This window comes from Pseudochaenichthys georgianus, chromosome 14 (assembly GCF_902827115.2).
Source record: "Pseudochaenichthys georgianus chromosome 14, fPseGeo1.2, whole genome shotgun sequence".
Taxonomy (NCBI): Eukaryota; Metazoa; Chordata; class Actinopteri; order Perciformes; family Channichthyidae; genus Pseudochaenichthys; species Pseudochaenichthys georgianus.
Window position 1 is genome coordinate 37,627,738 of NC_047516.1, and position 24,825 is coordinate 37,652,562.

At 44.4% G+C, this 24,825-nt stretch overlaps 1 protein-coding gene across 7 annotated transcripts in view; it reads left to right on the top strand.

The window, feature by feature from the left end:
* pknox2 (pbx/knotted 1 homeobox 2) overlaps positions 1–24,825 on the top strand; it is a 155,235-nt gene that overhangs the window by 104,112 nt on the left and 26,298 nt on the right. For all 7 annotated transcript variants that reach the window (XM_034099754.2, XM_034099755.2, XM_034099756.2 and 4 more), the window contains one exon: positions 15,410–15,581. In XM_034099754.2, coding sequence (XP_033955645.1) covers positions 15,410–15,581 — 172 coding nt within the window. The remainder of the gene's footprint in view (positions 1–15,409; positions 15,582–24,825) is intronic.

Sequence of the window (24,825 nt, forward strand, 5' to 3'; positions counted from 1 at the left end):
GAGCACGCAGGCCCGTTGGTGCCTGCAAACCCTGACTCGTATAAGCCAGAGCAATCACTTCCGCAATCCAGTGGGAGAGCCGTTGCCTGGTAACGGGCTTGCCCTTCTGAGGGTTAGCCCAGGATATAAAGAGTTGGTCATTACAACAAAACTCTTTTGACCTGTCCATATAGATGCGTAAAGCACGAACTGGACACAGCAAATTCGGCCACAATGTCAATTGGGGTACATGAGCCAACCACCTTAGGTATAAAGGCAGGGTTGGGCTTCAGCAACACTCTCGTTTGCCCCGGGGCAAACTGAGTGCACGAAGGATGTACAGAGAGCGCATGAATGTCACTGACTCGCTTGGCAGATGCCAGAGCCAGTAACAGCACTGTCTTCAGTGACAGGTGTTTCATGTCAGCTTCTTCCAGGGGTTCAAATGGAGCTCGAGTGAGCCCATCTAAAACCACTGCCAAGTCCCATAAGGGCACCAGTGACCTGGAAACCGGGAGGAGCCTGCGAGCCCCTTTCATAAAACGGCAGATCAAAGGATGTTGGCTAGCCGTCTTTCCCTCAAAGCCCACATGGCATGCAGCAATAGCAGCCAGGTACACCTTAATCGTAGAGAAAGCTCTGTGTTTATCAATTAAGTCCTGTAGAAATGATAAAATCACCCCGACAGGACATTGACAAGAGATGTGTCCTTTTTGAAGGCACCACTCCTCAAACACCCTCCACTTACAGTCATAGAGAGACCTGGTGGAGGAAGCTCTTGCACTCTGAATAGTGTTTATCACCTTCTGAGGGAGACCCACTGTATTCAGATTGTACCACTCATGGGCCAGGCCCATAGTGCCAAGCGCTCTGGGTGTGGGTGAAAGTTCGCCCCCCCCGCCTGAGACAGTATGTCCCTGCATAGTGGGAGCTGCCACGGCTGCCCGCACAGCAGCTGATATATCTCCGCCAGCCAGTACATTGCAGGCCAGTGCGGAGCTATCAGGATAAGTGTGTGGTGTTGTTCTTTCACTCTGGCCAGAGTTGGGGTTATCAGAGCCAGGGGTGGGAACGCGTACAGAAGGACCGGAGGCCAAACGTGCGCGAGCGCGTCCACGCCTAACAGTGCGTTTAAATCGCGCATTGAAAAGAACAGCTGACATTGAGCATTTTCTTTTGATGCGAACAGATCCACCGCGGCTTGGCCGTAACACACCCACAGCTGACTCACAATCATTGGATGTAGAGTCCAGTCTGCATATAGTGGTGCACCTCTGGACAGTAGATCTGCCCCAAGGTTCATCACTCCTGGTACGTGCGTCGCTCTCAGAGAGAGGAGATGTCCGCAGCTCCATAAGATCAGTTTGCGTGCCAGCATGTGTAACTGGAGAGAACGCAAACCCCCTTGGCGGTTTATATACGATATTGTGGTCGTGTTGTCTGTCCTCACGAGGACATGATGTCCCCTGAGGAAAGGCAGAAAGCGATTCAGGGTGAGGAACACCGCTAAAAGCTCCAGATAATTTATGTGTGACCGTTGGAGGTCTCTGCTCCAGAGAACCCTCACAGGTCGACCTTCGTATATACCCCCCCAGCCCGTCAGACATGCGTCTGTGGTGACCACCTTCCGCGATAGGACAGCACCCATAGGTACGCCCCGTACTAGAAAAGTCGGGTGTAGCCAGTGGCGCAGAGCCATTACGCATTTCATAGTGACCATCACTCTCCGCGCCATGACGCGCGGGGTCCAATCTGAGGGCAGCTACCCAGCGCTGAAACTCCCTCATGTGTAAGCGCCACCAGAATGGCTGATGCCATGAGCCCCAGCAACCGCAGATATGATCTGAAGAGAACATATTTGTGTGGCTGGAAATGAGCGAGGCAAGCCCTGAAGGCTTTCACTCTCTCTGCTGACAAGCGGGCTGTAAAGGGCACCGAATTCAGGCGTAGGCCCAGGAAGAGTACAGTCTGGGCTGGAGACAACATGCTCTTTTCTGTGTTTATTACAAAACCCAGGTCGAGCAGGTGTTTTACGAGGACATTTGTCTGCGTAATAGCCTCTTGCTCCGATTGTGCGAGAAGGAGCCAATCGTCCAGATAAGTTGCCAGGCGAATACCCTGTTGGCTCAACGGGGCTATCGCGGCTTCCGTACACCGTACAAACACTCGTGGGCTGAGAGACAGACCGAAGGGAAGTACTCTGTACTCGTAACAGACACCCTGAAAGGCGAACCTCAGATATTTCCTGTGTGGGTAATATACTGGGCTGTGGAAATACGCATCTTTCAGGTCGACTGATGTGAATCAGTCGTTTTGGCGCACGAGACGCAACAGAGATGTGTGAGTGAGCATTCTGAATTTGTATCTTTTGAGATATTTGTTCAGAGCTCTCAAATCTAGTATAGGCCGAATTCCGTTCCCTCCCCGTTTGGGAACGAGGAAATACTTGGAATAAAAGCCGCTCTGACTCTTTTCGGCGGGTATTATCGATATAGCCTTCTTTTCTAGCAGCGATAAAATCTCTTGCTCTAGAATATGGGCCGACTCTCCCCGGGCCTGTGAATACAGAATGCCCGAGAAGTGAGGGGGGGTGACAGCGAATTAGAGCCTGTAGCCCCGTGTTACTGTCTTGAAAACCCAGGCAGAATCTGTGAGCATCCTCCACTTGTCGCTTCTCAAAGCGAGCGGAGATGTCACACCTCTGTCGTCTGCCCTCAGTGTCTCTATTTGTTGTGTTATGGGGCCCTCTAGTGTCTGAACACGGTGGTACCCCAGCTTGACAACCCCGGCCGACACTGCGCATGCGCGTGGCGGTGGTGCCTTCACAATCCCGTCTATTGTCCGCCTTTTGAGAGAGGCTGTAGCCGCTCTCAAAAGAGGGGGAGACGACAGACTGTTTATTGTTTTTATTGTTTTTCTTTTCATTTTCATTGACTGCGCCTTTGGCTTCAAGCCTGGAAACGACAGTGGAAAATGATTTATTTTGAAACAACAATGATGACGATGATGATGTGTTTGTGTGACTTAAACAGGCAGCAGAACTTGCTGTCTTTGATGTTAAGTCCATTTCCCTGATGGCGCGAACTTGAGGATGACGTTTTGGCATCACTCGAGGCGGCGGGAAGATGGGGGCATGGCAGCACCCCGAAAACACATGAGCATCCAACACTGGAACGTGCTCTGGAGCTGGGGAACAGGGAACTTCCAGCTCCTTCATCGAGGAGAGGAGGCTGTCAGGCCGCCCGCTTCTTCTTCCTCGCCTGGTGGCTGAAAACCTGGGTCGGCTGCGCCTGAGCGGCCTCTGCCGGGACCGGAGATTTTCTTGGCCAGCTCCCTCTTACCTCGTACCTGAGCTGGGGACCCGGGACGGGCTGCGGTCTCTGCTGCTTCGGTATTTTGAACCGGGCAGGACGTGAGACAGCTTGGGTGAAGGCCTGCCGCGGGACCATTGGAGGTGGCGGCTGGACCCTTCGGGGGAGACAGAGCTGGAGAGCCTCGTCTCCCTTCCTTTTTGACTCGCACCTCAGCTGCATTGAAGCTAGAGCGGAGCCAAATATGCCCTCGGGAACAATAGGCAAGTCCAGAACATCCTCTTTTTCCCGGTCTGGAAGGTTGGTCAGGTTGAGCCACCTGGCTCTCTCCTGTACCACCATCATTCCCAGTGCTTTGCCCGTGGCTTGGACTGCACAGTGCTGCACACGGAGGCAAATGTCCGTGATCGATGCGATCTCGTCCCACACGGCAGGCTCCGCCTGGTAGGCGGTCAGCAGCGAGGAGACGTTGAGAGCCCTGGCGGACAAAGCTGCGGCTTTATAGGCCCGTTCGTTCATCGGTGACTGGAACCGGTCTGCCTTTGTCGGTAGCATGGGGTTCCTGCTTGGTGTCGAAGCCAGCTTCGGTTGGAAGTGGGCTGCCACCAGCGGTTCCATGGGCGGCATGTGGAGCAGGCCGAGCCTCTCCATACCGTCACAGTCCAGGGAGGAGGCACCCTGGATTGGGGCCTTGTTGCTGAAGGGACGGTCTCTCCACGAGACCGACACCTCGTCCAGCATCTCCAGAAAGATTGGAAGGAGCTGCCTCTTCGTCCTTGCTGCTTGGGGCAAGTTCTTCCCCTCGTAGCGAGATCTGGAGGTCTTCTTGGCCGCTTCAGGCCATGGGATGTCCAGCCTGGATGCAGCGCGGTGACACACGGCCTGCAAGTCCATGCTTAGGACGGGCGAAGCTGGTGTGCTCTCGCCCGAGGGAGTGGAGATCACTCCCGGCTTAGCAGCCTGAGCCGATGAAACGAAGATGTTATCCCCATCTGAGTCAGACAGGTGGAACTCAGAGGTATCCTCTTCGTCCTCCATGTAGTCCAACTCCAGGACATCCTCCGCGGGTGGAACCATGGTGAGGTCCAATTGGGAGCCCCAGCTTGACACAGCGCGGGGCTCCGCTCTTTCCGCCACCGGGTCCCAGCCTGAAACGGCGTGGGGCTCCGGTTCAGTGGCTGTCGCTGTTGTTGAGCCCCAGTCTGACACAGCGCGGGGCTCAATCTCTGCAGCGGACGCCACCATGTCTTGATTGCCGGACGGCGAATCAGCGGACATGAGGGGGTCCTGTCCCGACAAGCTAGCTTGGCATGCTAACCGTCGGCGGAGGCTTTTCATGGTGAAGTGGGTACAATGCCCGCACGAGCCGGGGTTATTGATAGCCTCCCGGGCGTGTTCCAGCCCGAGGCAGGACGAGCAGACCTGATATGAGTCTGTGCCTGAAATTGTAAACCTGCAGCCGCATAGCCGAGCCTCCGAGTCCCTGACTCCTCTGGTGTGAGGGAGAGAAGGGTCCATCTTCGATCGCCGGGGTGTCGGCGTGGAGTGGACACGCTAGTAACAGGTACGTTACTGAGAAAAAATCTAACCTTGCCATGAGTCCGAAAGGAAAAAAGGCGACGGTGTAGATTTTATTCTTTAAAGAATATCAACTGGTGTGTTAATACCTTTTTTATCTCTGTCTCCTCTGGTATGAGAGAGAAAAGAGAACGTCCTCTTTACCGTGGTGTCGGTGTGGAGGGAAGAACAAACTAGCAACAGGTATGTTACTAGCTTGAAGAAAAAAATCAAACCTTACCGTTATTTCGACAGAAAGAACGGCGAGGCAGATTCCAATATTAACTGGTGTGTTAATATTGCTCAATCTTCTTGCAAAGCAAAAAAGTAACCGGCAAGCGCCCGTCGACCGAATATTAGCTTGGGTTCAGTCTGTGGACCGTTAAGCTAGCCCGGCTACTGATAAAACGAGATGTGCTCTGAAGCGAGAAGAGGTGTTTGAATGACGCTGCGTCGTAGCGCAAGCTACTTAAAGGGTGGGTGGATTCCCTGACGTAGACGTCAAGATCACCAGCCAATCAGGATTGGTGTAATGAGATTGATGCTTCTGTTTGCATACGCGTTGAGGCGCATCCCATAGTGAGACATCGAACGGAGTGTTATGAATGAGAACTGCAATGTCCCTTTGTACGGGGGCCAAAAAGTGCCAATGCGTTACACGGCCCAAATCACTTCCATAGGAGAAATGCCATGCAGCTCAAGAAACGATGCAAATATAAAAACACAAATGCTCAAAAACACATACAGATGAAGAAAAAACCTTCACCAGCTGGACAACACGTGCAGCATTTAGAAAACATTCACCAACTTGAGGAAACATGTGCAGCGTTTATAAAAAGTGCTCCATAAACAAAATGCCGCAAGATGCGCTAAAAACAACGGAACCTGTGCCCTTTAGACGAAGCCAGTTCAACAGACCCTGGATATGTCTGAGTTATCTTAACTAACCCTAACAAACAAGATCTCACTAAGCGGTCCTACGACGCTGGTCATCAACTTGGTAAATCAACCAGGGTTTCTCTGTCCGGCTGAGAGCGCGTTCACATGAAAGGGGTGGGGTTAGCAACATTTGACCAATCACAAACATGGAGAAGCGTGCTGACATCGCAGCGTCATACTTCATTAATGAAGAGTAAACTATTATGTTAGAAAATTAAATAATTGAATTTAAGTTCAACTTTAGACATCCATGACTTAAACACAAAATCCATGATAAAGGCAACATAGTTGCAGCTGCAAAGAGCAGGAAGAACAACAAATACTGACTGTGTGAGTGTGTAAATTAACAGGTTTATAATATCACTGCCACTATGACACGAGTGGATCTGACCTTAATTATATTTTAGTGTTTCGTTAACGATCCTGAGTCGTGGCTGATCGTGTTGCTGTGGTCCTGAGTCCTGGAATGCGAGCCCTGGATCCTGAGTCGTGGCTGTGCCTGTTACTGTAGTCCTGGATCCTGCATCCTGAGTCCTGCATCCTGAGTCCTGGATCCTGGATCCTGCATCCTGAGTCCTGCATCCTGAGTCCTAGATCCTGGATCGTGAATCCTGGATCCTGGATCCTAGATCCTTGATTGTGAGTCCTGGATCCTGGATCCTAGATCCTGGATCCTGGACTTCGAGTCGTGGCTGAACCTGTCTCTGCGGTCCTGCCTGACTCATCATACTACTTCCCTGATGGCTCCCACAGGACTGTTGACATCCTCGTGGATTCATCTTCTTATTATAGACACATGCATTTCCAAACATTTGGACTACCTATGCTGTGAAATGTATTATCTCTTCGGCATTTATTGCACGTCTGTCCGTCCTGGGAGAGGGATCCCTCCTCTGTTGCTCTCCCTGAGGTTTCTCCCATGTTCCCTTTAAACTGTGGGTTTTCTCTGGAAGTGTTTCCTTGTACGATGTGAGGGTCTAAGGACAGAGGGTGTCGTATTGTCATACTGATATTCTGTACACACTGTGAAGACCACTGAGACAAATGTAACATTTGTGATATTGGGCTATATAAATAAATATTGATTGATTGATTAATCTGTTGTTTTAAATAACAATTCGGCATACAGTATGCAGCACTGTACACGACTCCACTGTAAGTGCACGACTCCCTGTAAGTGCACGACTCCACTGTAAGTGCACGACTCCACTGTAAGTGCACGACTCCCTGTAAGTGCATGACTCCCTGTAAGTACACGACTCCACTGTAAGTGCACGACTCCCTGTAAGTACACGACTCCACTGTAAGTGCATGACTCCCTGTAAGTACACGACTCCACTGTAAGTGCACGACTCCCTGTAAGTACACGACTCCACTGTAAGTGCACGACTCCCTGTAAGTGCACGACTCCACTGTAAGTGCACGACTCCCTGTAAGTGCACGACTCCACTGTAAGTGCACGACTCCACTGTAAGTGCACGACTCCCTGTAAGTGCATGACTCCCTGTAAGTACACGACTCCACTGTAAGTGCATGACTCCCTGTAAGTACACGACTCCACTGTAAGTGCACGACTCCCTGTAAGTACACGACTCCACTGTAAGTGCACGACTCCCTGTAAGTACACGACTCCACTGTAAGTGCACGACTCCCTGTAAGTACACGACTCCACTGTAAGTGCATGACTCCCTGTAAGTACACGACTCCACTGTAAGTGCACGACTCCCTGTATGTGCACGACTCCACTGTAAGTGCACGACTCCCTGTAAGTGCAAGACTCCACTGTAAGTGCACGACTCCACTGTAAGTACACGACTCCCTGTAAGTGCACGACTCCACTGTAAGTGCACGACTCCACTGTAAGTGCACGACTCCACTGTAAGTGCACGACTCCCTGTAAGTGCACGACTCCACTGTAAGTGCACGACTCCACTGTAAGTGCACGACTCCCTGTAAGTGCACGACTCCACTGTAAGTGCACGACTCCCTGTATGTACACGACTCCACTGTAAGTGCACGACTCCCTGTAAGTACACGACTCCACTGTAAGTGCATGACTCCCTGTAAGTGCACGACTCCACTGTAAGTACACGACTCCACTGTAAGTGCCCGACTCCACTGTAAGTGCACGACTCCACTGTAAGTGCCCGACTCCACTGTAAGTGCACGACTCCACTGTAAGTGCCCGACTCCACTGTAAGTGCACGACTCCACTGTAAGTGCACGACTCCACTGTAAGTGCCCGACTCCACTGTAAGTGCACGACTCCCTGTAAGTGCACGACTCCACTGTAAGTGCCCGACTCCACTGTAAGTGCACGACTCCACTGTAAGTGCCCGACTCCACTGTAAGTGCACGACTCCACTGTAAGTGCCCGACTCCACTGTAAGTGCACGACTCCACTGTAAGTGCACAACTCCCTGTAAGTGCACGACTCCCTGTAAGTGCACGACTCCCTGTAAGTGCACGGCTCAAGAAGCTGACATAGATAAGTGAATATATGATGCGATAATGATAAGTGTGACACGTCGGCGTCTGCACTCACAGTGCTGACTGAACGCAGCTCTGATATACTTTGCTCCGGTTATTTATGTGTTGGCAGATACTTAAAGGGGACCTATCATGCAAAATGCACTCTTGTACGTCGTTTATACATGAATATGTGTCCCTGGTGTGTCGGGGAACTCACCAAGTGTCAGAAAATACAACCCTCTCTCTTTTCCTCCGTACCCAAATCTCTAAAAAAAGGGGGTGGAACGGATCTGATCCAGACTGATACAGATTTATTTTTTGTTTTGTAGAATTAATTAATTTACAGCCATATTATTTAAGTTAAGTTGTGTTCCAGCTAAAATGCTTTTATTTTGAAGGTGATGGGTCAATTTGGGCACACAGCTGGGTTTATTTAAGTCAATCAGGGCACAGCAGCAGTCAGTGGGCACCGGGAAGGTCTATGGTTTTTTACCAGTATCAGGGCTGAGTTCAGCAAACATTTCAACACCTTTTGCTGTATTACATTACATTACATTACATTGCATTTAGCTGACGCTTTTATCCAAAGCGACTTACAATAAGTACATTCGACCAGGAAGACACAACCTTGAAGAAAACAGAATCATATAAGTACATCAGGTTTCATAGAGCCAATCGTTTCAAGTGCTGCTCAACTGGCTGTAGATAAGCCAGTCCTTTATTAGTATATAAGTGCTCTGTTAGCAGTTCTTTGTTAGTCATTCTATCGCTCGAAGTGGAGTCGAAAGAGATGAGTTTTCAGTCTGCGCCGGAAGGTGTGTAAGCTTTCTGCGGTCCTGATTTCAATGGGGAGCTCATTCCACCATTTTGGAGCCAGGATAGCAAACCCACGTGTTTCTGCTGATGGGAACTTGGGTCCCCCTCGCAGCGAGGGTGCAGCGAGTCGTTTGGCTGATGCAGAGCGTAGTGCACGTGCTGGGGTGTACGGTTTAACCATGTCCTGGATGTAGGAGGGGCCAGATCCATTCGCAGCATGGTACGCAAGTACCATTGTCTTGAAGTGGATTCTAGCAGTTACCGGAAGCCAGTGGAGGGAGCGGAGGAGCGGAGTGGTGTGGGAACATTTAGGAAGGTTGAAGACCAGACGAGCCGCTGCATTCTGGATGAGCTGCAGAGGTCGGATGGCACATGCAGGTAGACCAGCCAGGAGGGAGTTGCAGTAGTCTAGGCGTGAGGTGACGAGAGCCTGGACCAGAACCTGCGTCGATTTCTGGGTCAGCTGGGGGCGTATCTTCCTGATGTTGAAAAGCGTGTATCTGCAGCAGCGGGTTGTAGCAGCGATGTTTGCAGTAAACGACAGGTTGTTATCTAGGGTCACACCCAGATTCCTTGCAGTCTGAGTCGGGGAAACAACAGAGGTGCCGATGTTGATAGTCAGGTCAAGAGAGGGACAATCTTTTCCCGGAAGGAAAAACACTTCAGTCTTGTCAAGGTTGAGCTTGAGATGATGAGCGGACATCCACTGAGAGATGTCAGCTAAACAAGCAGAGATGCGTGCGACGACCTGGGTCTCTGAGCGGGGGAAGGACAGAATGAGTTGGGTGTCGTCAGCGTAGCAGTGGTATGAAAAACCATGCGGGCTAATGACAGATCCGAGCGAGTTTGTGTACGAGTATTGTTCTTGCTAAGGTGAAGCTAATATATACCACAAAAACGTTGATGCCTTGTCTGGACAATGGACTCATTACCAACTCATGATCTGCGTAAGATCCACTATACCTGGTGCCTCAGTGGCCTTTTGAAATTGTATTGTTTTTAAAAATTAGCCACTTCAGTACATATGCCAGGCCTGTAAGTGGCACTGTCTGCCACAAAAGCAGTGAAGAAGACTTCCCTTGCATGGTTGCCATGGTTGCCCTTCTGTTTATTCTCCGCTGTGGCTCTTTTTCTCCCTCCCCGAGGCAAGCGTTTGCGCCTCCTGCTTTAAAACAAATGAATAATGACTCTATATAACACATGTAAGGGATAATGTGCAGTGACGCAGTCATTATGGGGAAAAGAACACCGACAGGCTGATCAGGAGCCAGACGCGAAGCGGAGGGATCTAGATCGGCATGAAGGCACATTATGCCGCTTATTACACGGCCACATTCTCAACAAAGTAACGACATGACTCCCAATATTAATTGAAATGCTTTTATGGATTTAGAAAATGATTTTATTGATTTAAAAAATAGTTGTATGTATTGATTTAAATTGACATGCATCCGCTAAGAAAAGTAGTCCGTTGTTACAGTTTGAACTAACGTAGCAACGGCAGGAACTGCTTCGATAGTGTTTTTGAGGAGATTTTTGATTACAGATTTGAAAACATCGTTGCTTGCTTTAAAAGTAGCACAATTCTTTATGTCAAACCTTGGAAAGTATCTAGAAATCCCTGCCCTAATGCCAAAGTCACTGGCAACTGAATATGTGTCGCCGTTTGATGTCTATGTCTGGACCGCTGCGTAAAAAGGAGGGTTTCTGCCCCATTACTTCTCTTCTTACTTCTATAAGAATAAAACACGGAGGACGGAGACCTCTTTTTCTCCCCCTCTTCTGACAGCCCAGCAGCTGATCTCAGAGCACGCTCCCTTCTCCTGCAGGGGGGCGTGGTCAGCTGCAGCTCACAGAATCAGCCCCCTGCAAAAACAGCGCTGGAAAGAGCAAATAGAGCGAAATGAGCCATGGCTAAAATGCAGGATCTGTTTGGTATTTTGAAAAAAAATGTTTATATACTTTATATAGGTATGGCCCTACAATATATTGTTCAAATATAACATGATATGTTCACTTTAAGTAAAGTCATAATAGTCAGATCGTTCTGAAGATAGACAGGGATATTCTATTCATTTGATTTCCTAACTTTTTCACCTGTGGAGATTTTATTTTTCTTTAAATTGTAAGACATTCTGCGCTCACCTTTACCTGTCCCTTTTGTTTTATTTTCACCTCACCTATTTGTGTTTTGAAGTCTGCCATTCACAGGCAGTTATATATTTACCTTCCAACAAAGCTGTACTGTACTCTCTAGCTCTACCCAAAATCCCCCTGGGTATCAGGCCCTGCGGAGCCACATCTCCTTGACAGTGTGTCTGTGTGATGTTCATAAAGCAACACACAGCTCAAACAAAGTGCTGTTGTGTTGAGACTGACATGTGTTATTCCTCCTGTGTATGGATGATCCAACTGTATTGAGTTAACTACTGTAGTAGTGATGACAATGTGAGACTCCATATGCAGAGCTGAGAGTCACCCTGTTTGCTCTCACTTATAGTGCCCTCCTCTCCCTCACCTGGATACTCCCCCCCCATTTCTGTTTAATATTCCTGCCACGTCTGGCTGGGGGAGCGGCATTAAATTGAGATCAGGCAGATTAGAGTATAATATAGACGACTATTAAAGTCTGCAAATGAGAGACATGGGTTAGAGCCTGAGTGGGGGGGGGGTCAGTCTGCTTCCATGTCACTGCAACACACACTCACAAAACACACATTCTGCACATACACACCTACATGTCCACAACAATGATACAGTTTGACATAAAACAGAGAGAACATGTGATATTATCTTTAAGCAACAACTACAAATAAGAACAGTCATAATATAAAAATATAAAATAATTATTTAACCTGTATTTATCTTTATGTTTTATGTTTTCATCTTGCTTAGGATTCTCATTCGCATTATCACTAGGATCGGCTATTCTACCTGGGGTCCACACACACACACACACACACACACACACACACACACACACACACACACACACACACACACACACACACACACACACACACACACACACACACACACACACACACACACACACACACACACACACACACACACACACACACACACACACACACACACACACACACACACACACACAGTCGAACACACGTTTAGCCACATACACACATCAGACATAAACTACTCACCTCATGATATTACCAATCTAAAAAATAATAAAACAAAAAGATCATCCTTTCAAGCCAAACACCGGATTATCAATTAGACCATCTTGAGGAATTATGAACACACTTCTACTACAAATGAATAGTAATTCAAGGCAGACTTAAGTCATTGTCTGAAATGACCTCAAATGTATATTTATGTATTCATATTACACTCCAAGAGAATGCCGTGCTTTCACCCTGGATCGCACTTAGTCTCCACCATAACACATGGTTCATGTACATTCACACAGATACAGTTCAATTATAGTTTTTGCATACACTCATCCAGGAGGGACATTTACCCAAAGCAGTCTAGAGTCTAGACATACTCAAAGTAGCTACATAACATTATACATAAAGTATTTAGCTTTTATAATAATAGTTTGATTCACTGTGATAGCTCTGGTGTGCAAACTCACTAACTACAAATGTACCAACATACAAAATCATGCAGCACTCTACTGAGCATTGTGTTTATTTATCTCTGTGACAATATATAGAATTATAATACAAATAGTACAATTAAATGAATAGCCATGAGTACTGGTAACTGAACGCATCCCAAACATTTTCTTTTCCCAGAGATATTTATTGTTGAACACATTCTATGACATTGACAAGGACTTGTATTTCATGTTCTTGTATTTGAAATCCTGACATCTTTAGGAATAATAACCTTCTGCTTTTTTGCTGTTGTAAATGTTAAAAACTTCAGTTTGAAACTGGGCTTCCTTGTAGCATGAGTATACCCCGGTACTGCTAACACCACTGGCTGTGGAAATAATGAAATGTGCCTCTAGTAAGCAGCTTACAGGGGTTATATAATACACTGCCAAGAGTCCTTATCATAATTCATTTGGCTGCAACATATTTTCTTTTGGGTTTTCCTTTAAGTCAAAGGTAACACACAGGGCAGAGTGTGAGAGGATGGAAGAGTGCAGAAAGAGAGTCGGCATGTAATAAGAACATTGAGTGTTAAATGTAGGTCTTTGAGTCAAAAGATGCATCTATTCCCAGGCAGTCTGTTTAGGTTTGATTTCTTCCAAGTGGAAATGCTCAATAATCTGGCATGTACCCACACAGCTCAGTGTGGGCCGCTGCCTTGTGTATCTGCAGATCTTAGAGTGACATTCCCTATGTCAGGCAGATGGTAACATTGTAGGTGACACTGAAGCGCAGTCACTGGACCATATCCTATCCACTTTAAGATCTGGCTGAACGTTGTCCGTATGTTCAGCATGTCCTTTAGGGAATGTCACGGAGCTGCCATGCTATTAACGGTACAGTGAGGGGGGGACTTTTATGACTTGAGTTTTTCTATTCAGTTGCTCTATTGAGAGTTCACTACAATACGATACGATGATGCTTTATTGTCAGCTCAAGTCTGAACATGTTGTTGCTTCACAGCAGCTCCATTTACAGCATCACCAAGGCAAACATTGAGACAAGAAACAGACATTCAACATAACATTACATCACAATGTGTTCAAGACCCTTTAACGTACTCTTGTTTTCGGATTAAACTTCGTGCTTCATTTTAAGAATGACAGATGCACAAAAGAAGGCTTCACTCTTACCTATGTTATCAATGCGTGTTTACATATGTACGGTATTAACATGGACAAAGTATTGCATGTGCATAGCATAAATATTATTTTTAAAGGACATAAAGTGTGTTAAACAGGCTGTTCTAATTAACCTTAATTAGTAGGTAACTCACATTAGTGTGAGTTAGGACGACAGAGTGGATGTAGGGAGGAGGTCAGGGTGGGGGGGTCACCGTAACACAGGACTCTCAGCCAGGAGACTGCTGTATGTGTCTCCTCTGAAACCAAAAGTCACAGTCCGAAATCAGTTGACTTTTGTAAAATGTTATTACGTATTTCACATACTTAACTAATTGCAAGTACTTATTATATTACATATTTGTCCCAATCCACAATGTTAAACCAGACCAAGTTGTTGTTATTTGTCAATTTGCTGATGGAGCAGTTTAACTTCTGTTAGACACCAATATGCCATACATGTTTGCATACATTCACAGTACATATTTATTCAGTATGATAGCTGTCTAACAGAAGTTAAATCCATTTCTCACTTATTCTGACAACGTACTTAACCCCAAATAAAATAACCCAATACAAAGAGTTGTTAAATAATAGTGAAGTCACGTTGTAATAACAATAACTCATCTCTCTCGAGTTTTATTGTTCAGCTTTGCCAAAAGCCACTGTATCAAGTGTCCTACTTGGGTTGCCGTCCGGAGTTGTCCAATATGACCATCTCGCACATGTGCAGTACAGATCGGGCAGGGGACAGATCGGGTAGTGACAGAGGGAAGAGGCTGTGTGAAAGACTTTACATTGTGGATAAGGGTGGATAGCCCCCATTGTTCTGCGTGTCAAAATGAAAGACAGCCCACACACCTATCACTCATCAAACCGTGGGGTCTTATTTCATAATGTTGTATCGATGTAGCCTATATAGAGATGTACTGCAGCAAAAGTATTCTCCGTCGGGACTTCCTGCAACAACACCACGCCGTTATCTTGATTCTGATTGGCCAGAAGACATTATCAAAGATGTTCTATTGAGAAGACGATCACTACGTGACAAAAGTTTTCAAAACCGTTTCTGGTCTTCGGTATTTCCAGACAAGTGGCTACTGAAATCAATCTTACAAGCTGCTGTCTGTGCAATTTACTCCGCGCGAGTTGGCGGACTTTATTTTGCTTACTTTAACATAATTTTTCATGGTGGGGCTAAGGTGGGGCTAAGCCATTTCATGGTATGGCTGTAGCCTACCCCAGCCATACCCTGGCGCCGCCACTGTCTGTAGGTAACTCCAACTGAGATAAAGTAGAATACAATGCATTTATAACGTTCTCTTGAAACAGTGAAATTAAGATTTTGGAGCTTTGGTCAGGGCTTGATGCACAGGTTGGTTTAAAGCAATAATATGAATAGCATTGATTTATAATAGCCTAATACAGTTACTGTATGTGAAATCTGTTGACATAATACATTTCAACGTCAACGTTTCCGTTTTTTCAGTGTATAATACAGAATCAATAATATAGAAAAATGAAATAAGATCAAAGACAACATTTTACATTTCCATATAACGTGTGTCTGTCTGTCTCTCCGCAGACATCCGTTGTTCCCCCTGCTGGCGCTGCTGTTTGAGAAGTGTGAGCAGGCCACACAGGGCTCTGAATGCATCACCTCCGCCAGCTTTGATGTGGACATTGAAAACTTTGTGCATCAGCAGGAGCGAGAACACAAACCTTTCTTCAGCGAGGATCCAGAGCTGGACAACCTGGTGAGCTACACCCGTGATATTAACTCCAACTGAGCTTCAGTGACTGTGGTTTTTGATTCTTTTGTGATTTAATGTTTTAGCCAAAGTTGTCTTATAGTTAGTTACTTTAGACAATCTGGTGAACTTGAATGAGTTATATGAAAATTAAAAATAAATAAAGCTGCAAATCAGAATCTGAAATATTTATGCCGAGGGAATGATAGTTTCTCCATTTGAAAATTAATTCAATAAAACATACATCAAAAATTAAGAAATAGAATAATAAAATACATAAAAATACGAAGCTAAACTATTTGCAATATAAAGATACAATTAAAATAAAGATAATATCTATATAAACATAAGAAGTTAAAGGTCCCATGTCATGGCCATTTCTACTGATCATAATTCCATTGTTGAGGTCTACTAGAATAGATTTACATTGTTCAATGTTCCAAACTCACATTGGTTTCTCATACAGCATCTCTGTATAGTCTGTGTATTCACTCTCTGTCCTACACGGCTTGTTGGAGATCCTGCCCCCCCCCCCCCCCCCTGTGAGCCCAGCCCAACACACTCTCACTCCCTAAGCATCCAGGAGCGACGTTTGGTCAGTGTCCGTGGCGTCCAATTGTGACGCTCCTAGGCTCCTTCAGCGTCATAAAGGGACGCAAATAGCTTTCAACTGATTGCAATGTATTCTCATCTGCGTCGGGAATTGACGCTCATGGAAGCATGGCATTCGTTTGTGTTGGCTGCCCTTAAAGGCAATGTGAGCGTCCATTCCCATTGGATAACGGAGAAAAACAAATATTTTTTCTGAGTAAAGGATGGCAGAAGACACTACACTACCAGGAATCCCCAGCTATCGTTTGGACTACACCATGTGCTCTGTTTGACAAACCCCGTTTTTTTTCACCATTCATTCCAATGGCTGGCAGACGCGATCACGTGATCTTCAAATTTCTCCCTGCAGAAAAAGAAAACATGGCCGAACTTCGTTTTATTCTCGGTGTAAAATGCCTATTTTAAAGTTAGTTTGGCCATTAAAATGCGTTTTGATGTCATTTGATGCGAGAAATATGAGTTGTTATTTCAGATTATGTGTGCTAGTGGATGTACATGATCTTTAGTTTGCTAGTTATTACGAAGATTACTTCAGGAAATCGCGACGTTTTCATTGTTACCAAGGTGGTTGCTAGGGACGCTGCTATCGATATTATTTCTGTTATGTTGTGTAACTGTTTAATGGTGTTATCTTTATTGCTACCCCCTTCCCCCGTCAATGTATAGTGTTGGTCCACAGCGCAAACATATTAGTTTAACAAAATCCGCATCTAAAGATAGCCTACGTTATTTTCCCCTGTACAATTCCAGTCTCACATCTCACAGCACATCGTCATTAACAAATACCGGAAACAGACCGAAAACATAAAAAAAAAAAAATAATACTTTATTCCGAGTGTGCTTGCTTTTCTCTTTGAAAGTCATCACATAACGGCATTGTAATACACGGTTCGGCTGCATTAAATATTACATATCTGCCGTAGTTCTGTATTTATAGAGCCCTGATGAGAAGACAAACATGAGGAACTGAAAACGTGACGTGGATCATAAATATATCCGCCATTAAACAACATCTTACATTTCTTTTCACACAATACGTCTCCTTGCAGTATCAACACTAATTCGGCTCACTTTTATATTTGATGCAATTGGTAGATAGGCTGTATTTACACCATAAAGGTGCACAGCTGATATAAAGGGACACCTAGTGGTTAAAGCATGTTATTGAATTTCATTATTTTTATTATTAGAGATTAATAGGATCCCTATAAATTATATTCATTACTCGTTATTCTCTACTAATAGTTCATTAAAGACTGTATATAATGACTATTTTGCACATCCCTTTCAAGATTTTCTAAGGTTTATTGACATATCATAGGCCTACACAACTGTGGTGTAGTTCTGCATTGAATGAAAAACTTGGGTCGCAGGTTCCTCAATAGTGCATTACAAGACATCTATCAATATTTGTGCATACCTCCAGCAATGTTAACTATGTTGAAGCACTTATTTTAACTGATATTATACATAATGTATTATACTCTTATAGATGTATGTAGATATTTCATCTCCGGCCTTGTCAGGTATTGAACAATCAATAAATAAAGAACACAGAATTGTTAAATATAAAACACAGAATTTGTGTGATTATACTAAATGATTTACAAATAAACACAACTGCATATTTAACTGTTACACATGCTGATGTAACGCAAATGTTCCAACTTGGGATCAATAAAGTATATCTTATCTTAAGCTGATTGATGGCTTCTGCCATATTTGCAAAATGTGCCTCTGAACCTTGACAAGTGCATGTTTCAGGCTTATCAATGAACAACAGGGGTCACAAACATAAGACCAGCTGTTAAATAAAGCTCTTCTGACCTTAGCTGGCATGTGGGTATATATATTAATACTGCCCATAATGGGCACAAGCAATTTTCACCCATTTATTAATTATATGTTTTAAATGTGAGTGTTTCCTTTCCCCTAAACCTCCAGGGATGTACACAGTTTAATACTGGCAACTTCTTATTATGGGAAATACGAAAACGTCTTTTAAAACTACAACTCCCAGTAGAGACGTGCCATAGAGAACATGTTGCGAAACAGAATAGCCAGCATGTGTAGTTATGGGGAGAGGGTGGGGGAGGGGGGGACGTAGTTTTGGACAGTCTGCCGTGGTTCCATCCCATTTCAAGTGCTGTTCGAGAATCGGCTTAACCCTCGGAGCACACTCTCCAATCACAGAGCTTGAGGACTATCACGGGGTTTGTCAAGAGCACATGGTGTAGTCCAAACGATAGCTGGGGATTCTGGGTAGTGTAGTGTCTTCTGCCATCCTTTACTCAGAAAAAATATTTGTTTCTCCGAATCGAAGTGGAAAAATACAAAAGCATTGCACACAATTTAAGCCAATCAATGTTGTGTAATTAACAAGGATAATCTGGTGTTTTTTAGTCGATGAGTAGTGCAGATATCACTGTAAAATCAATCGACAGTAAGAGGAATACTTACATCCGGGTGTACAATTCTCCGTTATCCAATGGGAATGGACGCTCACATTGCCTTTAAGGGCAGCCGGCATAAACGAATGCCGTGCTTCCATGAGCGTCAAATCCCGACGCAGATGGGAATACATTGCAATCAGTTGAAAGCTATTGGCGTCCCTTTATGACGCTGAAGGAGCCTAGGAGCGTCACAATTGGACGCCACGGACACTGACCAAACGTCGCTCCTGGACGCTTAGGGAGTGAGAGTGTGTTGGCCTGCGAGACAGCGAGAGACAGTGAAGCCCGAACACACACACACACCCGCAGCCTGGCTGAGTTTTGCTGCGACAGCCTCGTCGCGTACCGCCGTCTCAGGGAAGAGAAATCGGCGGAGCTGCAGCTGAGAAAAGATTGAGTGTGTGTGTGTGTGAGGAAGTCTTAACTTAACGGCTTCACGGACGTAACGTAACGGCTCCACGGGTTGGTCCATTTAGACCAATGGGTCCATTTGGGTATGGGCACGTCACTGTACCCAGGAAGAAAAAGAGAAATGTCCAACGAGGCGTTCTGGGGCAGCAGACAGGTCTTCTCTGTGTTAGAGCTTTACTCGCTATAGGGTGTACTTTGAGGGGTTGTGACTCTGCAGACTGTTTTTGTGCAGAACAAGCTACATAACACACAAGGGGACGGGTAATAGAGAACCGCAGTGACGCGTCGTAAAACCCGGAAGTAAACTTCTTCCGGTTTCTTCGTGAAAAACCAATGCAATTTCTCCATAGGATTTTGGAAAATAGCTCGAAATAAGGTCTGTGGTTGACACACATTTAAGAGAGGGATCACGTTTTGTTCAGCCGGATAATCTCCACATGTCTCCCCTACTTTTATAATTTTTGAATCATAAATCTAGTCGCCAAAAGCGAAATGCTAACGTTATGCTATAAACGAACTACAAGCCAGTACAGCAGCAGGGTCGCACGACTTCAACGTCACGCCAACTTAAGATCGTTTCAACTGACTTGCACTGAAACTGCACTTTGAACACTTTAAATATATTAACATTTTAAACTGTATACCCCGTTTATCTAGGCCCGTTTTGTTTTGTTTAATGTATACCACGTTTATCTAGGCCCTTTTTGTTTTGTTTTATGTATACATGTCACACTTTGGGAAACGATATTTCGATATTTCTGGATGTATAACACATGTAGAATTTTTTACAATAAAGCTGACTTTGACTTCCGCGTGCTTGCATATTTTAACAAAGCTTTTCATTTTAGCCACACATAATTTAACTAGATGTCATGGCTGTGTCAATTACCAGTCTGATATCGTTTTACAAAGATGACAAGAAGAGTGTAGATAGAGGAGAGAACCACTACAAGTCAGGACACGTAAAACAGTGCAGCCTAGATGAAGGTGTGCTTACCGGTGTTGTCAGGGCTAGCATGAGGGACAAGGTTTATAGAGTCGGTGAGTAGTGATAGCAAGAGTACCGTTAACCTAGAGTTAATTTATTCACATTAATTCCCATCAACAAATCCATTTTATGTGTCACATGAAATCTTTATTAGGCAAGGCAGTGGCGTAGCCAGGATTTATTGTGTGGGTGGGCCTGGAGAAATGTAGGTGGGCCAGGGGGAGACATATTCAGCGTGGGGTCTGAGCTGAAACTTCATTAATGATTTTAATGCACCAATAGAACATAAGCATAAATTAGCAGTGAAAACAAAAAAGCACGGCAGCCTCAGAATGTGTGTAAAACTGACATCCACATAGGGATGGGTATCGTTAAGGCTTTAACAGTACTACTACTTTTATCGATAGCACTTATGCTTATGCTCCAGGTTCAGTACCAACCACATCATAAAGTACGCGGACGATACAGCAGTGGTGGGACTCATCAGGGACAACAAGGAACAGGCCTACAGGGAGGAGGTGAAACATCTGACAGACTGGTGTAACACCAACAACCTGATCCTGAATGTCGATAAAACAAAAGAGATCATTGTCGACTTCAGGAACAAAAAGCACGGTCACCCACCACTCCACATCAACGGCACAGCAGTGAAGACTACAGCCAGCACCAAGTTCCTGGGGCTGCATATCATAAGCAGTCTGACCTGGTCCACTCACACTACATCACTATTTAAGAAGGCACAGCAGCGCCTACACTTCCTGCACAGCTCCCCCCTCCCATCCTCACCACGTTCTACAGAGGAACCACAGAGAGCGTGCTGACCAGCGGCATCGCCATCTGGTCGAGAGACTGCAACGCCAAAGACTGGAAGTCTCTGCAGAGAGTGGTCAGGACAGCAGAGAAGATCATCGGAGTTTCTCTCCCTCCCATCAGAGACACCGCTCAGAAACGCTGCCTGACAAAAGCCCAGAACATTTTTAAAGACCCCACTCGTCCTCACCATGCTCTGTTCTCCCTGCTGCCCTCCGGCAAGAGGCTCCGCAGCATTAAGAGCAGAACAGCCAGATTCTGCAATACCTTTTTCCCCAAGCCATCAGACTGCTGAACAGCAAGTAGACCAGTAACATAAAGGTTACATTACGCTGTGTAAAGAGCACATATTTGTTATATAGTATGTCTATTTTATTTATATGTATAGTAAGTCTTTATATTTTAAACGCACACGTTATCTTTAATTTTATCAGCACCACGTCACTATTATTTATTTATATGTACAATTTTAGCAAGTTTTTATATTGTCCTGTTCCTGCAACCAGTACAACGAAATGTCGTTTTAATAGGACACTCTGTGTCTTGTTGAAATGACAATAAAGTATGTCTATGTCTATGTCTTATCGATCCGGTCCTTTAACATTAGATTATATTTGTATCATAAAGATAAAGCAACACTTTCTCAGAATAAAGCAAAACTATGAGTTTAAAAGAAAGAAAAAACGAAGTCAAGCAAAATAAAATAAATTTCAAAAATAAAACTATAAGTTGCAAACAAATCATTTGTGTAATCATGTAAACTATAATAATAATAATAATAGATTTAATTTGTTAGCGCTTTTACAGGTGCTCAAAGTTGCAAACAAATCATTTGTGTAATTATGTAAACTATAAGTATTTTTTCTTTGTTTTAACATAGGTTTTTGTTTGCAGTTCTTGTTTCTTCTTTCTCAATGATCAGACTTTTGCTCTCACTGCAGCTCTCTCGTTTGCGCTCCCTCATTTTTTGTTTGAGATTTTGACACAAACATTCCAGGTGGGCGGGACTTTCAGGAGTGTGTCCCCATTGGCTACTCAGTTTTTGAGTGACAGCCCACTACACCACAGATCATACAGTGCAACTCATGCAGCAAACTCCGGAGTCCACTCAGCCACGTTAGTGTTGGGGTCTCCTGGGGAGTTTTACATTTCCCAATTTGGGATTGATAAAGTGTCTGTCTATTTATTTTATAGATTAAAAAAACACATCTATGTATTTTCAAGCTAAAGGTGATGCACAATATAAACTGTATACTATTATTTTTCAAAGACATGTTACATTTCAAAAGCATATATTGCTATGTTTAGGACAAACAATTAAAGACTGCTTTAATTGAACAAATTCTACAATATAAAAGTGGCAGATTTGCTTTATGAAACAGACCAGACCTATTTGCATACCAACACAATTAGGACCATGCTCACATCTCACTATGTTGGTCTGAAGAGCTGAAGCATTCACACACAATGGATAAAAATGGTGTTGTTTCATTCTATATCCTGTGAGAAAATGATATACATTTAGCATTAAAAATTCGACATACTATTCCTGAGGAGAATATAAATAATCAACAGATTTGAATGGAATCTCTAACATTTCCATGTAGAATAAAGACACAAGAGTGATTATACAAATTACATTTATTGAAATTTGAACCAGAAGATGAAGTCTCAAAGAATGTTTTAAATTAAAGGACATAAAACAAAAAGGTGGATAATAATAAAATCTATTAAATGTATATGTAAACATATTTGGTCAAATGAAATGACACTGAGCTAGTGATAACAACAACGCCCAGCGTGGATGAAGCTGGCAGGTCTTTCTTCATGCCCCCCCTCCGAGCTGTCCCCTCAGAGGAAGTGGGAAAACGAGATAAGACTCTGGACCATGCTCTGGACGCCACGCTGTCTCAATGATCCACACTGTTAATATGAGAGGAAAATAAATGTTTTAGGAGAAGTCATGGACGGTAGGTTTTCCTACAAAGTTAAGTCAGCCTCCATTGATTTGTATATCAAATTAGCATGTTAATAAAATAAGCTATCATGGCTTATACTTGCATATCTAAACAGAATCATGAAAGTCTGTTGGTAGAGTCAGGCACACGAGTCCGTTTGAGTGTGTGCGCCGGTGTCTCAACGCTCACTCACTGCTAGCTATGTAGCTAACTGTTAGGCTACTTAGCTTGCATTGTTATGGATATAAAGGTAGCAAAAGCTAACTTTCATAGCACAGCTTTACTTCTCACTTAACACAATAAAGAAACAGACCGTACAGCACAAACAACACAAATGATCAATACTTGCATATATTTTCACTTGTAGTATTATAATAATTGAAATGCTGGTTCTTCTGGGGGTGTTCTATCAGCTCAGCTACCGCACCGCAGCTTCCTGCACTGTACGATCGTTGGAGGACTGGGCTGTCACTCAAAAATTGAGTAGCCAATGGGGACGCACCCCTGAAAGTCCCGCCCACCTGGGAGGTTTGTGTCAGAATCTCAAACAAAAAATCAGGGAGCGCAAAAGAGAAAGCTCCAGCGAGAGCAAACGTCTGATCATTGAGAAAGAAGAAACAAGAACTGCAAACAAAAACCTATGTTAAAACAAAGAAAAATGACTTATAGTTCTTTTCCCTTCACTATATCTGTAAAGCGTCTTTGAGCACCTGTAAAAGCGCTAACAAATTAAATCTATTATTATTATTATTATAGTTTACATGATTACACAAATGATTTGTTTGCAATTTATAGTTTTATTTTTGAAATTTATTTTATTTTGCTTGACTCCGTTTTTTTATTTTAAACTCATAGTTTTGCTTTATTCTGAGAAAGTGTTGCTTTATCTTTATGATACAAAACTAATCCCATAGTGGACGGGGCTACAGAGCTACTAGAAAGACAGTCGAACCCAGTGCATTCCTCCGTCTGGATGTGGAGCGCTTTTCTAAATGTTTAGACACATTGCTCGTGTTACCGCCCTTAAATGCTAAACTCTTATTCCACTTTTGGTAACGAGTATTGTCCACATAGACACGGCTATAGTTTAACCACACCTCGGAGCGCGTTCTCTCCGCCATCTCCTCCGTGTGTGTGTTGCTGCATGTAGCAGCTGCGTGTGTGTAAACTGCCCCGCCCCCTCGCACACAGACGGGGGAGAGATCTCTTAAACGGAGTTGGCGTCACTTAAACTGCAATGTAATGTTTGTGTAGCGATAATACATACAACATATATCGGGGGCACAGGTTGTTTATCCTTGACAGTCGCACAGTGGGCACACACTGAGTGTTTTCATATTCAGCAAATGTGTACACGCTAAATTGCAGACCTCAAGAAGAAATAATACTTTCATCCACTCACGGCAAAAGTTACTTTACTTACTATAAAAACTCACGGTAACAAAATGCACTCCCTATTCCATTGTCATGAAGGTGGAATCTAACTATATCCAGAATAAGTTTTATTGGATCCAGGCTAGAAACATGTTTATTTCTGCTGTAAAGTTGGGCATTTTAACATGGGGGTCTATGGGAATTGCTCCTTTTTGCATCCATCCCCTGTCGGCCACTAGATGAACTGCAGTTTGTGCCACTTCCTTCTGGGCTACCCGGCTCTGCGCTATGAAGCGCTGATTGGCTGTGGGTGGGCCAGACGTGCATGTGGGTGGGCTCACCCACAGCTACGCCGCTGAGGCAAGTTTATTTATATAGCACTTTTCAACACAAGGCAATTCAAAGTGCTTTACAAAAAATGAAAGACATTAAGAAAATGGCATTTAAAATCAGTCATTAAAAAGAAAAGCTAATAAAATAAACATTAAAAGAAAAAATACATGGATAAAATTGACAGTGCAGTTTAAGATATGAATAGTTCAATTAAAAGCAGCGGCAAAAAGAAAAGTCTTCTTGCTGGATTTAAAAGTAGTCAGAGTTGCAGCGGACCTGCAGGTTTCTGGGAGTTTGTTCCAGATATTTGG